The sequence below is a fragment of the Polyodon spathula genome, chromosome 3 (genome assembly GCF_017654505.1).
Source record: "Polyodon spathula isolate WHYD16114869_AA chromosome 3, ASM1765450v1, whole genome shotgun sequence".
Lineage (NCBI taxonomy): Eukaryota > Metazoa > Chordata > Actinopteri > Acipenseriformes > Polyodontidae > Polyodon > Polyodon spathula.
Window position 1 is genome coordinate 66,941,449 of NC_054536.1, and position 16,221 is coordinate 66,957,669.

Consider the following 16,221-nt stretch of genomic DNA (forward strand, 5'->3'; position numbering starts at 1 on the left):
AAGTAAACAGGCTATTTACATATATAATAAACAAAAAGGATGTAAAAAAGAACAGTGCAAGTGAGCTGGAAAAATAAATGAAAGCAGAGTAGTGTAGTACTTTGTGTGCAATAATCAGTCTAGTCCAGGTAAGTTAAATTCAACAACAGCAGATCATGTAATTTTAGTGACCACATCCTTAATGTTTCCCTTCCACAGAGCAACATTTAGCTACACTATCCATGCAATTAAAAAATAAATAAATACATAAATCAGAGCGAGACCTATTCGTGTCACCACCAGTCCTGTTTTGCCGTAGGCCTGGCCCTGGTCCAGTGATTTCCAACACAAACAAACTCTAATACAGCATACATGCAAGCCCCAAAGGCTTTATAAGTGAATTTAGGAGCATGTTTATCAAGACAGACCTTCCAAAAAAGGGATGCACTTGTTAACCGTTTGCGGCCTCAGTTGTATCCACCTCAGGAAAATATTGATCAAGAAGTATTTCAGGAGGCCTTTGTTTAAGTCCATCTTTGTTAACAAGGAAAAGATTAGTGGCCTGGCCCATAACAGTGTTCACTACAATTGTCAGTCTCAGGACCCAAGACTGAGGTACGCTCACATGGCTGTGAGAAGCCCTAATGATGCCTGCTGGCACAGGCCTAACTGCAATGTCATTCTACTAAAAATGGCTGACAGGGGGGTGTGTGTACATGCCTGTGAAATGAGTGTGTGTGCCCATAAAAACACCTCTCCAAAAAACAAACCCCCCCCCCCCCCCAAAAAAAAAACACAACAGTCTTTCCCCAAATAACCAAACTGTATAACCAGCGTAGAAACAGAATTGGAAATTTTAAAATTACTTTGGCTGGTCTTGTTAACACCTGCTTTGACTCAAATAGAGCTGTATATTTGCTGCAGTTTGCATTCCAGGTCTCCCACCTCCACCATATGCTGACAAAACAGTCCAGGGAAGAAAAAAAAAAAAAAACACCTTCAGCAAATGCTGTCAATGTGTCATACTATTTTGATGCTCAACTTTGTTTATCGAGGCTTAGGCTCAAGATCCAGACCAATAATGTGGTAAAAGCCCCATTGTAATTAAGGCCACTCAAAATAACTACTGACCAAAGCAATGGTATTTAAAGCAAACCATATTCTAGAAGTTTTCGTGGTGAGATTCCATGTGTTGTGGGGCTTCCAGCAAACCAAATGGTACTGGCTTCAGTAAATGTCATGGGGCTTTTGGGAAAATAGCACATTAACCACTACAACATTCCTATTCAGTATATTTGAATTATAAGTGAATATCTGAACATGAAACTCCTGTGTTCATCCCAGCACTATAATAAATGGTGTAATTTGTCAAATTTCTAAAAAAAAAAAAAAGAATCTACAGTGTCAGGAAAACAGCAGAAAACAAATAATAAAGAAAAGAAAACTTGCCTCCAACTTCAGTAACTATTAACGACCAGTCAGTGATGGAAGAGCTACACAACATCAAAACAGTACTAGAAGTACTATTAAAATCCAACACTGAGGTAAAATATGTGGTGGACAAGCTAACTAACAAGCTGACAGAGGCAGAAAACAGGATTTCGGAGTTAGAGGATACAGTAATAGTGTTAAAACAAGAGGTTACCAAACTAACCTACTGTCAGGAAAATTAGGGATAAACAAGACGAACACGAGAACAGGCCTCGAAGGAAGAACATACCGATTTTAGTAATCCCAGAGAAGGAGGAAAACTGGAATAGTACCGATTTTACTAAAAATAATGCTGACTGAGCTATTTGGTACAGATAAATTCAAAAATGGCTCAGCACATGAGGTAGAGCGCACGCATCGAGTAGGGAGACAGTCAACAAACCAGAGCAACAGCCCCAGGCCAGTAATAGTGAAACTACTGTACTTTCAGGACAAGCAAAAGATAATGACTTTAGCAAAACAGAAATCACCCTTGTTGTTTCAGGGAGTTCGTGTCTCCACATACCAAGACATTTCCACAGAAGTCCAGAGGAAAAGGATTCTACTCAATTATTTTATACTTTACCTGCAAATGCAATACGTTTTTTTATTTGATAAAAAGCCTCAACCTAATTTACATTTGTTATATAGTGCAACATTCACAGTTAAGCAATACAAATAGTTTATTAAAAATGGTCTCTCTGAACATGAAAGGTTTTTGTAACCCAGTAAAAAGGTCAAAAATATTGTCTTCTGTAAGGCAAGATAATTGTGATATATAGCACTACTGCAGGAACCACATCTCACTGAAAGTGAAACTGAAGAGAGGTTGGGAGGGTCATGTATACACATCCTGTTACAACCAAGTCAAGAGATACATTAATTCTAATTGGCAAGTGGTTCAACTTTGACTTAATTGACTTATTACAATATTGTGAAGGATTTCACTATTTGTAAAGGTTTGATAGCCCTTTTAAAGCAGACCCAGACACACAAAAAATTATTAGTTAACAGAAAGAAAAAAAAGAAAAACAAACTACTAACTCCCACATGGAGTACTAATTAAATTTTCACAGTTCTAACATCTAATTTCATTCTGAAAAAGAATCCTATGTCTGAATGAGTCAGTACCTTGAACCTAAGCATTATCACAATTATTACAAATAAACCACTTTTTTTTCTGACCACTATCTACCATTTGAGCAGCATAAAGGACTCTGGTTTGTAGCTTCTAGTAATAGTGTATAGTTTAGGACTGCTATGTAGGATCAGTTCACATACAGTGTATTGACCATCAAGATTTTGCTGTTTCCCTATAATAACTGATCTTGAAGCATGTTTTTAAAATGTTTCTCTATGTACTGGGTTGTGTCCTGCTGTCTTGGCTAGCACATAATTTGGCACCTTCAAATCTGGCCAAACCGACAAACGATTGCGTGCCGTTAGCAAGTCAAAGCGAACAAATACAGATACATAACGTAAATGTGGATCCACTAAACTGTGGCACTATGATATTACATAACATTTCAAAACAACACAGCTGTACTTTAGCATACAGATGCCATATTTAACTTTGTTGCACCAGTTTGCTTTTAAATTTAGCATTAGAATTCTGAATACTATTTAGTAATCTTTCTACAAAGACTTTGTATTTTGAGTACAAAAGTAAATCAAACAGACGTGGGGGAATCAAGTTTGGCAAGTCACTCAACTCAGTCCCTGCCCTGTCAGGACCTGCTAAAGCATGCCCTTGCACCCTTGCAATAGTTATTGTGAAACAGAAGTATCCAAGGTGTGCTGATGCTTTTCCGAATAATTACCTTTAAGAAGTACTTGGTTGGAAGGTATTAAATAAAGCAAAACACACCTGTGTCTTAATATAATGATTTCCCTCACCTTTAAATTGAGTACCAAGTACTAGCAATTAACTTCCGCATTGAGTGTTTTACAAGCCGCTTGAAAGTTAATTTTCCTCTCATCCATAGCGTTTACATTTTTACTGCCCTACTGCTGTACCAAGGCTGTACGTAAACCGATAATGAAAAATATTGCAAACCTAGCAAATGTAACCAATTCATTGCATAAACACGACCTTTCGTTAAAGCTAACAGTAGCAACCGAGAGACACTGCAGATTGTGTCTCTCATACTGTCGCAGTGAACAAGGACTAATCATAGACTGCAAATAAGTTTACACAAACTGAAAAAGAGAGGGCCATAGAGGCAGAATGTGGGGGACATCCCCCTAAAATTTCCTCTTGCTTATAACTGTGTAGATGAGACTTTCTGCTATAAAAAGTAACCTTTTTTTGAGCACTTGGTTTCGAAACAGCATGGCATATGCATTTTTCACACCCATTATGTATAGGGCCGCCTCCTCAAACGCTTAAGCAGTACATCCCGTTCTGTTTCACAGCTGCCCTGGAAAATATCTAGATCACTGACAGATGGCCATAAACCTAATGTATTGCAAAGCCAATGCTCACAACATCTGTAATTTGAATCTTTCAACCGGTACCTTCACATACACAGGTCAGCAGCAGGGTAACCCCCCACAGAGGGGCTGAGAGGAAGCCATGGTTCACATCTCTCCAGAAACCGTTTTAACCCTTTTGAAAGCTAAGTTGTCGCTGTTGAAAGTAATCTAGAATTACAAAAACACTCAATGGGAGAACTTGCCATTTATTTTATTTTGGATATTCACGACTATTTGGAACCTGACAAAGCTAGCTACCTTGTCCATTGCTAGACTAGAGGTCTGTCTGTTTTATGATTATGTCTTCTTGATTTTCCCAAACCACATGTTGTAATACTATGTATACGCAGAAGCATGTTTTCCATTGTATTTGAAGGCTTTTGTGAAGAGTCTACACCCTCTTGTTTCTTGCGTTTGAATAATAAAAGCAGTAGCAAAATAATAACAAATTGCGTCTCTAATTGAATGAGACCTGAAAGACAGATTATACCCTATTAACCCATAGCAAACTGCCTCCCTGGTGGATAACACCATAACCTGCTGATGAAATAAACTAGTCCCACTAGAAAAATATTTTCAGAAAAAAACCAAAACATCTATACACAGTTTTCCAGTAAGTTTGTGTTGTGGGATTAATTTAGCAGGTCATACATTAGTACAACGCAAACCAGAAATAATGACTGCCATTCAGCATGCTTTTACATGTGGGTGCATGTCACTGAACCCATCCAAAAGCTGTCCCAGCAATAAAGACAAAAGCTTGTTCTTTTTTCTAGTTATCTGGCAGAACATTACATTGAAGGCATGTTCATTAAAACCTCAGCTAGTTCTACTGCACAGCTTCTACACACTAGGTCCATTTTGAACTTAATCTTTATATTTTGTTGTGAGCTTACCAGAAGCTGACAATACAGTTCTTTCTTCCTTAATATGTTTTGCAATCAAGTGTGTTTTTCAAGGCACAACAAAGAAAATGCTTTCTACCACAGTACATTGGTCTATTTATATATATAAAAAAATATATATATATATTTTTGATTTAGTCTAAAAACATACCTTAATATGTAATGGAAACTGACAGGAAGCACATACAAGAGCCTGTGCTGCCAGACTGTTCTCCGGTCCTAGCAGAGGAGAAACAGAGAAATCAACAGGCAAGAGAAAGGGATCTCCTCCAGATAATAATCAACAGAGAAAATATAAAAAATAAATGAGAATGCAAAAAAAAAACCAATAAAAGCTGTGTATAACAGTATTTTCTTCATAAAAAAATACTTCTTTAAGCTGGTTTTGTGAATGTAAACATATGGCTCAGCTAATCCATCGTCAGAACTGTTAAAAAGCAGCTCATCATGAGCTACATTCATAGTATGTGAAACAACAATTTATACAACAAAGCTTCAAAGACCTACCTGGACAGATTGACTGGGAGAATAGCACTGGTCCAATGTATGCTGTAGTAGATGTCGACATGAGGAAATTCCTGAATTTAAATGTATAATTGTATGTTTAAACTATTGAAATGTACATGGAGTTCCTCCGACGTATAATTGTTGCCGGTGGTAAATTGTGCAATGTTAAAAGTAATCTTGCTCTTATATCAAATGACAGCACAGATCTTTAAACTGTACAGAATACCTTGGTTTATGGCTTGATTCAGAATACGGCTACATTTAGAATAATATATTGGACATCTGGTTCACAAATGCAGAGTTAGAATCTGGTATGCAAATGCAGAGTTAGACTTGTTTTTTTTTTATACAGACACAGACTGTTTTTCTCAAGAAGGTCACTTTCATTAATAACCCAAATTATATTAGCTTCAGCAGATTATGCTGATTCGGTATACGTGTGCATCCCATGCAGTTCGGACAAAGTTGGTTCCCATCTATAATAGTGCTCCAAGATATGGAATGCAGATCACAACCAGTACCACTGTACTCTCTATGAATTTTTAGGGTGGCTCAGTCTGGAGAATAAAAGGCAGTCTCATTTTTTGTGTTTAGTCGATAAGGTGTATAGTGGAAATGCTCCAAGTTACCTTACATCTCTGTTAGAGACAGGCAACTCTACCTGTGCACTAAGATCAAACTATGTGCCTACTTTTAAAATTCCTAAATTGAGATCTAATATGGGCCAACGTGACTTTGCATATCAGATGTCTCTTCTTTGTATATCAGACGTCTCATCTTTGGAACACATTGCCTTCAAACATATAAATGGCCTCTTCACAACACCTTTTTAAATAACCAGGGTTAATGTAAATATTGACTTTGACCAGGAGCATGTAAAATTTAAATTGTTTTACTTTATGTTTTTATTTGTATTAATGTTTTTTACAATTGCTTGGACTGTTTCTGTCCTGTTTGATATACTTGATAATGTTATTTCTTGCTGCCTTCTCGTGTCAGGACTCCCTTGAAAAGAGATGTGTAGCTCAAGGGTCCTATCCTGGTTAAAGTAAATACATTTGAATTTGAAATTTGAAAACACACAAAAAATATAAATTAGAAATGTAGCTGCACAACTGTTTGCCTAAGGCTATACTATGTTAAGGAAAACATGAAGTAAACACTTAAGGTGAAAAAAGCTACACCAGCTACAGTGAAGGTGCTTAGAGCACAAGTACAGCTGTAACTGTTGCAGTTTTATTGACTGCATGTGTAGAAAAACTGGCAAATACAAGCACAAACAGCCCAACGAATGCAGGGCATCTCATAAATTAGTGTCTTCCATGTGAATGCTACTAATTGCAAAGATATCAGAAGAGAACGTGACCTCTTCTGAGCCACCTATCCCACTGGAGTTATAGACCGTCTATTACTATAGTCATCCCAATAATCAACTGTACAGCTATGGACAAACACTTTGCATCACCCTATATAAATTACCTAATTTTGCTTCCTAAAGTCGAATAAAACTAGCTGAATAATGTTACGTTAACGTAGTGAATTACGTAACACTTTATAGTTTTCCCATACACTTCACGAAAAACTGAAAAAAAATGGAAAATGGGACATCTCAAAATCTAACATGAAATGCTGTACTACTAGTATATCATAAATGGCAAATTCCATGTTACCCGCATGTGTTCATACACTATATACAACAAAGTAGAATATATGCAGAGTAGTACAAAATGCTTAGAAATGCACATTTTAGATTACCTTAATAAAACAGTCTTTTTTTATTTTTTAAACGCCAGCTTGCAGCATCACCTGCAGTCTCTGTGGTGTGACTACCTGTCCATTCATTGAGATTGCACATTCTGCGTGCACAGAATTGTAAGGCAGCGTTTTGCCAACTTGTAGAGATTTGGAAAACGATCAGAAACAGAATCCCAAAACTGGCACTCTTTGACAAAGGACAGGTAAGCAGCACACTCGTGGTCACGACCTGCCATCCATGGATACCTTTAATTAGCGCAGGGTCAAAACACAGAAAAGGCACCGGATTTAGGTAAAAAATGCAAACAGCACCACAAAAGCTGGTCATCTTCAGCCTATTTCACTGTTTAATTAACTAAATGTATATGCGACGATGACCCTTTCACTCAGCCTCATAACAGACGCTCTCAATCAATGATCTAGTATGATGGCTGGAGTACTAACACATGATTTTAAAAGAAGAAAGCTTCTTTTACTGCTTTTGCACTGCAGTAACCACTGAGAAGTTTTTAAACAGTGTACTTTATGAATACCACACACTTTATTTTGAAGGTTAATTTTGCGGATGATCCCATTTCATGATTTATCATGAGTTAAATTATAACATGCGTTTCTTTAAAAACGTCACTTTGAGATGGCCAAGACTTATGGAATTATTTTGTTATCTACAATTATTTTAAGTTGTACAACCACAGCAGTCAGATTTGAATGCACATTTCACTAGAGTTATTTTAGCATGTTTGCCTGATAGCATGGCAAATCTTTACAGTTGAAGCATTGAAGAAGAAATAAATAAAAACAATAAAATATGAATGACACTATCTATACATTCTGAACTAAAAACAAGACTACAAAATCTCTTATAAATAGCAAGCACTGGCCATTTGTTCCCATGTTTCTCTTACTGGTTTCAGGCTGTGACTATTGCCTGTCCAATTCATTTTGATGCCTATAAATATTGTAATAGATAACCGTGAGAATAACTGAGAGAAAAACCGTGAGATGCTGCCCCTGCACATTGTCATCAATTTTAGACAGATTGGTTTGCTGCATTTGATGGTAATGCAAGTGTCAATTTCAACAGGGTAATAAAAAACTAAATCTGCTCTAAATCATGGTTTTATCAAGCATGACCAGGAACATCTTTTCTGTTAATTAATGTAAACACACAGGCTCCAAACTTTGTCAGCGTTAATGTAAAAAAAAAAAAAAAAGATTAGTGTGTGGAGGGATCCACAAGCCATGCCCTTTAAGGTTCAACAAGCTTAACCAGAACAAAACAAATCACATGGTTAGAAAAGGCCATGACTCCTCTGAGGGAAAGCAAATATTTAGCTGCTCTGTGATAACCGAGAGCTGAGTCTGGCTTAATCTTTTCAGTACTGAGATCACCCTTGGCAAGTAAAAGAAAAAGGGATAGAAAGGTAACGCTTAAAAGAGAGCCGCCAGTTTGGTGAAAACAAAACCAAAAATTCGGATTTCAACCCATTAGCTTTCAAAAATTATTAGGGTACGAAACAAAACTGGGACATGGAAACGGACCCAATCTAAAGGGAAATTGATCCCGTTTGAAACAAGTTCAAAGTGCATAATATTACTACCGGCCAACCAAAAAAATACTTATTGCAGAATTGTTATGTATTGGTTTATCTAAACAGCTTACTGTAAAGTACAATGCTGTACTATACTTTAAAGCAGGTCAAGCGAACAGAGTTGAAAGGACAGACAGACGCAAACTATTGAAGAATGAAATGAAAGATAATGGGCACCACATCTATCTACGACAGTTAAACCATATTATCTTTACGTGTAAAAATATAATTGAGACATACACTATGGATAGTAAAGCACCTCCAAGAATCAGATTATGATACTTTCAATAAATTGTATGTAACATTGTTAGTATGACATAGGTATGTACTTAAAAACAGGTAGACAGGGCAGATTCTGATACTGTAATAATGTATAAAAGAATGTCCTAATCATGTTTCATCACAAATGGAAGTGTGCTTCTCTAAATATATTAAATTTACAAGTACTGCTGCCTCCACTACATTCAAGTGAGGGACAATAAATGTTACGCTAAACCGGCATAACAACAACAAACATGACACCCAATTTATCCTTAATAATGCCAACTGCCCTACAAAAACTGAACTATTTCTGTATGGATGCAAAATCACCCCTCCTGGTTTATACTGCTGTAATCCTCAAATTAACAGCCTCTTTTATTGTTAGACATGCTGCACACAAAGAGACAAGTGTTCAATTAGACATGGCAATGATATGACAGCCTAGTGTCCACACCACCAAACAACCCCGCCACCCAGGTTTTATTGCTGCTTTTGTGCAGTTCACAGCAAGAACAAGTTTCCCGGAACCAGACAGTCACACAAAGGCTCACCAGTCACACTTTATTTAATGTTTGTAACTGTACTTACAGTGCAGTAGTTTAAACACTGTAATTCTTTTACCAGGAATGACTCATGTTTTTGTAATATTATTTAATATGTACCAAAAACCAACTGATAATGTTAACTGTAGAAGCGCAAAGCACAAAATGGAAAGTCTGTCATAACTTTTATTTTCAGCGACTTAATACACAAGCACTGCATTAATTAAAGGTCTGCACCTTTAACTGGAGGAGTCATAAAAAGAAAACAAAAAAATAAGCTACCAGAGTTTGTCATAAAATTCCCATTGTTGTTTGTCTTTTACAGTAGCTTCAAGCAGTTTCAAGTAGTGTATTCGGTCCACTGGACAGTTTGCAAGTGTGGGTATGGTACCTTTGAGGTTCCACTGTGTTAATTTCTAGTTTTAAGTTAAATGGTGTTATATATATATTTATATATATATATATATATATATATATATATATATATATATATATAGATATATATATATATATATATATATATTATATTTATCAGGGGTGTTTTATTGGGTTTTATCATTTAAAACCGAAAATCAGAAGCCCTATTTTTAATACAAAGTAAAACTTTAATTGCTTATTGTTATTCATAACTACAGTAGATTACATCATATATTACATTATATTACAAAGCTGTTTCCTCATATATAAAAGTGGAAAACATTGCTGTTACCACTTTAAGATAAGGCTATACATGGTTTGTTCTCTATACATCCATGTCCAATTATCAGCGCACGCATGGTGCAGAAAGTTGTACTGTAAAATGGGTTGTCAAATGAATGTAGCCTACATTAATTAGAAGCCATTAGAAACTTAGATCCTGGTATTAAGTCTGATTTTAATTACCTAAACTGTGGTGGATAAAAATACTAATTACAATAGTTGTGAAAATCAACTATACAACCACACACAAGTCTCTATTGCATTGTGTAGTCCTTTTAAAATTATTTGGGTAATTATCTGTACATTCCTGTGTTTGGATACTAGTTTCTGTTTTTTGTTTTTTTTTGGACATAAATCATACGGTACCCTGTGACAGGACAAAAGCCCTGAATGTGTAGAAAGTGTGTTTTTGTTTGGCTTGTGTGAATTAAGTTTATACATTTTGAATTTAAGTTTGGCAGGGAGGGAGATCAAATCTCATATTAAAGGCAGAACTATCAAACTAACAGTTGTCAGCAGGTGCACAGTATCATTTCAACAACTGGTAGAGGCTCATAAACTCAGACATCAAGGACAAACTTTTAAAACCAAAAATAGCAATACTTTAGACAAGGCTATTTGTCTACATGCTGATGGTTCATAAAAAGCACATATGCACTGCCCTGCAGTTCTACAGTGCAGTAAGGCTGACGTACTGTATGTAATAGTTTGTCAAGGTGTTACTTTCTGAATTACAATTACTGTAAGAAAGAATAAAGTAATTTTTGCAGCTGCAGGCTAGATTGTCCCACACTCATTACTTTAAGATTTGTCAGAGATGCCTCTTGCTTCTGTACAGTTTATTATAGGTTCAAAGAGAAGGGAAAAAGAGAGCAGTTCCTACAGATAAAACTACCTTTGTAAAAGCAAACAAACTGAACCATCAACAAGAAGTCTAATGTTGGGAAGAAAGTAGTACAAAACCAAATTATATTTTATTGTCAAATTCAACAAATTTTATAAAGCACTTCAATGTAAACTTTCCTTTTCATAAAAAATGCATTATTCTGTTCATGAGGACTTTCTTATTATAAAGTCAAACACACAAAAAAAAGTGATTTGTGGGTGCAAAACCCCCATAATGCTGCCGTAAATCATGTTTAGCAGGCGTAAAGTCGGATTTTACCAGTTATTAAAAGTGACGTATGTAAAGAATGGTTTTCACCTGGCATTCTACACCCACTATGAAATTTGCACTTTGCCATCATTAATCCATTCATTTTATTGAAATGCACTCAAATGAAGAAAACAGATTGGAATTGGGTGGGATCTGGCTACTAAGTGGACCCAAACATTAGAATGTGATGTAAGGATTTTGCCTTGCACTTAGGCAATTGCTGACCCTCCAAAAACTTTACACTTACAAGGTGCAAACCATTGCAGAAGCGAGTAAGTAAGAGTTGTATAAAAGCACCTGCAGCACTCCTGCAGAAACTTGTCACTGGCTTCAGGATGGCTACTGTGGTACACTTCCTGATGTGGCAACACTTGGCTCTTGTTGAGGAGAGACAGGAACATGTTCAAGAGGAGAAGGGACAGAGGAAGAAGACCCTGCATATTCAATCTAAAGCATTACCGTCTCACTCTGCAGGTCATCCTAGACCTAATAGTTGAATTGAGGGATGAGCTATACCCCAGTGTCAATCTAGGGACCGCTATCCCTGCACAAATGAAAATGCTGTATTCTCTGCACTACTTAGCCTCTGGTTCCTTTCAGACCACAGTTGGAATGTCTGGAGGGATAGCCCAATCCACCTTTTCCAGAGTGCCAGGCAAATGTCTGCTAAAAGGACAGGCCAATAAATATAATTTCCTAAGGATACTCGCATAACTGATGTTGGCTGAGGCTTTTCCAAACTACTCAGTTTTATGCCGAGTGACCTCAGCCGTAAAGACTTTCAGCTCCTTCTCGAAAACTTTTCTTTTTTTTCCGTGCACCAAGAGGACTTTGCTGCTCTTCCTCTGACATTTTGGTTTGTATTTTCATGCTCCACAAATGTCACACAGCGCCTACTGCTCTCTGTACTCCTAACTCTGCAAGGGCGGATGCTAAATAGACTGATGCGCTCATTGAGACCCTCATCATAATTGCGGATCATTATTTGTGCGTGTTGAGTCATTTTCATTGCTCTTAAGCTTATATAGGTCACAGTGCAAAACAATTGCACATGCAATTTGAATTTTGTATCTGCAATTATTTGCACTGCGCCTACACTTACATAACCCCCTAGGATCCTTGTTTGATGTTTGTCAATTTAATTTTTTACATATCAAAACACATAAACCATAAGTGGACATGTATCCCCTGCCATTGCTGATGTTCAAACTGGGATTCATTCCCCTCAAGACCTGCAATGTCAAAAAACAGGTCTACTTGTAGCACCAAACCAACTCCCTGACTAATAACGTAGGGGAACATTTTATATACTTACTTTTATAACATATCAATTAATACGTACAGCTGACTGTCTATATGGTGTTCTCGTGAGCACTTTGGAAGGGCAATAGGACTGCAAAGAGCAACAAACGAGACAACTTTACATATTCGCCTATTATGAATCATGTTTTAATTTTAAAAAATAATAATAATAATAATAATAATAATAATAATAATAATAATAATAATAATAATGTTATCTGTAGAATGTCTGTCAGATGGTAGTCCACCGTGTACAAGATGGCAATTAAAATATGTCAAAATACAATGCACTGGAATGTTCTGAAATCTGCCGTTTTGATTGGCTGAGAGTGGCTTCATGATTTATCATTCCATTAAGTACAACAGTTGTCACCAGTAGAGGTAACAGATCAGTAACATAAAACTATCCAAGTCAAGCATACAAACGGTTGGCAGGAGCTTTTGCTTTAGGCTTGTAAATGATTGAAGTGTTAAAAAGAACACCACCACACTGATTTACAGTGAGTATCACAATGTTATAGCACATACTGAAAAGAACTGAATGCCCCAACTAACCTTAGTAGTTTTTAGTGGTGCGAGTCATAGTTTTGTCTCCTGTGGAGCCTGTGGTCAGTTATCTATAGCAAGCTGATAGCAGGGGAGGTCAGTCGTGGAAACCCCCTGTATTTTCAAACAGTCATGAGTATAACACAGAGTCCACATGATATCCTCTGCCGGCTGCTTTCTTCGATGATAAGCACGGACTAGTTTGATTTTCTGACAAGCATGTGTGTGCCACTTCATGTCTTACTAAACAAATGGGCTAAGAGTTGTTATGCTTTACAAACAATTGATATGTTACTGTGACAACCACATTTTATTTTGGGGGTGGGTGTAACATCACAGACATCAGTATTTTACATGTTAATCTTGCCAGAAATGTTTTGCAAGGTCAATGAAACTATAAAAAAGCCAACAGGGAATTACGCCAACCCAAACACATACTTTTAGCTTTTGTTGCTTTACAAAAAAATGTTCCCAGCTACTTCAAAAAAAATAATACAGAATTGCTTCCCACAATAGCTCCATAGTCATTTCTTTTGGAGGTTTTAACCCCCCTCAACAAGAACATCCCACTCCTCTTTCACTTCGCCTTGAAATCACTGTATTCTGCACTTGACAGTTAATAAAACGCTTTAAAATGTGCCAGTGTATAAAGGTCTGCTTTATAACAAGGAACTACTGTATATCTGTGAGTGTATAAATGACTGGAATGTGCATTCATACTTTGTATAAAGCTTTGAATCAAATTAGTGCAATTAAACATTATTGAAAATGCTTACTTAATGCATCAGACTTCCTCAATTTGATGCTCAAAAACATTGTTCTTTATGTGTACAGTAAATGCCTACCAGATGTTGCATGCTCTGTTAAATCATCTATTATTTACTCTTCAGAATTTTCCTTTTCGATGTTAACTGCATTTCATACAGACATCCAAGATTAAAATGGCGACCCATCCAAAAAAAATAAAAAATAAAATGTAAAAAATGCAAAGGCATTTTCAATAAACACAAGAATCCTCAGTCTGCATACACGATGAGGCTGTTGGGATGCATGGAAATACTATGCTGTAAAGACAATTCTTCATTCTTCATCTTTTTAAATATAAAACACCAGTGCCTTATCACTGCTTTTCCCGGTTTGAGCACAAACCTGTACCTTTGGTGAAACACATTTACAGCTTTCAGTCCTTAAAATGCTACAGGTTTAAGCCTTTTGCCTTTAAATTGATTAAAAAAAAATAGCCTTTTGTATTTGAGCCTTTTCCCTTTCAAAACCAATATGATGTACCCATAAACATTACACCAGTTCACATTTAATTGTATTGTTGGTGTTTCTTTTATAAAGCTTTACAATTCCTTCATAACAAGTGGTGTACTTTTAAACTTCAGTGTTTAACATACTTATCGTTTAGTACCAGTATGTCAGACTGTACTTAATAAGCCTATATATGTTCTGTTCTCCCAAGTCAGCTTTTCAAAACAAATACTGTTACACAAGGTTGCCATCAAAGACGGCACCAAAATAAACAGTGGACCCCAGATTCCAAATGTTCGAAGAGAAATGGGAGGAAAATTTAATTAAAAGATCAAAATAATAAAAAATAAAAAAGGATTAAGTAAGAAATAACCTAAGAGAAGTTGTGAAACCAGAAAAAATCATTAAATTCTATTGGACCACCATGACACTCATTTTGTTCTCTGCGACAAAAGAGGTCAACTAGGTTATGTTATCATGCATTCTAACAAACAAACTAAAACTGTTGTAATTCCATTTCTAGTCATGTTGACGTATCAAACAAACTTCAGTTGTGTGGTTTATCATATAATATCTGTGAAAATTGCAGCAATTTTCTTTTAAATTCATGGCAGTCACGGGTAAAGTGTTGAATTTCCAACAGACAATTTTCGATACTGATCTACAGTAACATTGCAGGAAGAGCTTACCACCATTGCTGTGTAAAACTCCTGCTGGATACTCCTTTACACGATCCTTGACACATTATTAGCCTTTTTAGAGACATCCATTTTCATGTTTAAAGTGTGTGGTACTTTAATTTCCTGCCGAGACTGCATACAGTCACTCGAAAATCACTCCACAGCACTGTGTGCATGGCGAATACATGCAGTCACACAGCAGAGCTGTACAGTTTCGTTAATGTTATTTTTTTAGTACGAAATACAAATAACAATATTTTATAATTTTTTATTTCTTAAGAATACTGTAAAAATCGTGGTATTGGCTTAATTTCACGATTTCCACGTAGCCCGTGAAATCATGACATACACAGGGCCTTAATCATATACCAGAACCTCTTGATGGAATTAAAGCCTAATTACGTACAGTTCTGTGTACATTGTTTATTATATAAGATCTTCAAAAACTTGACAAAGGTAGCTATTTAGCAACAACATATGACACAGGGCACTGTGCAGCAAAGTACTATTCATCGCCCAGCCCATCTCTTTGTTATGCCTATTTTTAATTATTGTGCCTAAAGCTCTGTGTGTGTTTCAACTTGTGACTTATTTCCAAATTTTTTTTTTTTTTTTTTAACTGCAGTGGTTCTATTGCTTTGTTTTAATTTGCCTTATAGCTTAGAGATCAGACAATTGTACTTCAGATGTGTGCAATGTTTGAAACAAACTTATTGTCCAAGGGACAAAATGATAGAAAAATCTACTTGTCCTTATGAAAAATCTAAAGAAAAATAAATTTGAGCACACATATTTTTTATGTTTATATTCTCTTAATAACATTCAGATACTCATCTGTTTAGAAAGTATTATACAGTATAGGATATTTGTTCTGATACACAAGCCAATAGTTACGTATTGTTAAACAGCTAGAATGGAGTAAAGCAGTGGTTCTCAATCTGTGGTCCACCGGGTTCTTTCAGGTGGTCCGTGGAAAGGTTACATAATTATAGAAAGGAAGTGACGGCATAGTTTATAGATCCCATTGCAAACCCAAAAGCTGTTCCAGAAGCAGGAAGAAAATGCATATACATGGAGAATATCTCCATGTTAAGAAAA

At 36.2% G+C, this 16,221-nt stretch overlaps 1 protein-coding gene across 2 annotated transcripts in view; it reads right to left on the reverse strand.

Annotated features, from left to right (window-relative positions):
• Positions 1-16,221, reverse strand: part of LOC121313338 (partitioning defective 6 homolog gamma-like) — a 59,467-nt gene that overhangs the window by 21,466 nt on the left and 21,780 nt on the right. The window contains exon 1 of one of the 2 annotated variants that reach the window (XM_041245750.1): positions 408-518. The exons of the other annotated variant lie outside the window; for it this stretch is intronic. Within the exon in view, the coding sequence (XP_041101684.1) occupies positions 408-513 (106 nt within the window). The 5' untranslated portion in view covers positions 514-518. Of the gene's footprint in view, positions 1-407; positions 519-16,221 lie in introns of those variants that run through there. 2 annotated transcript variants of the gene reach the window in all.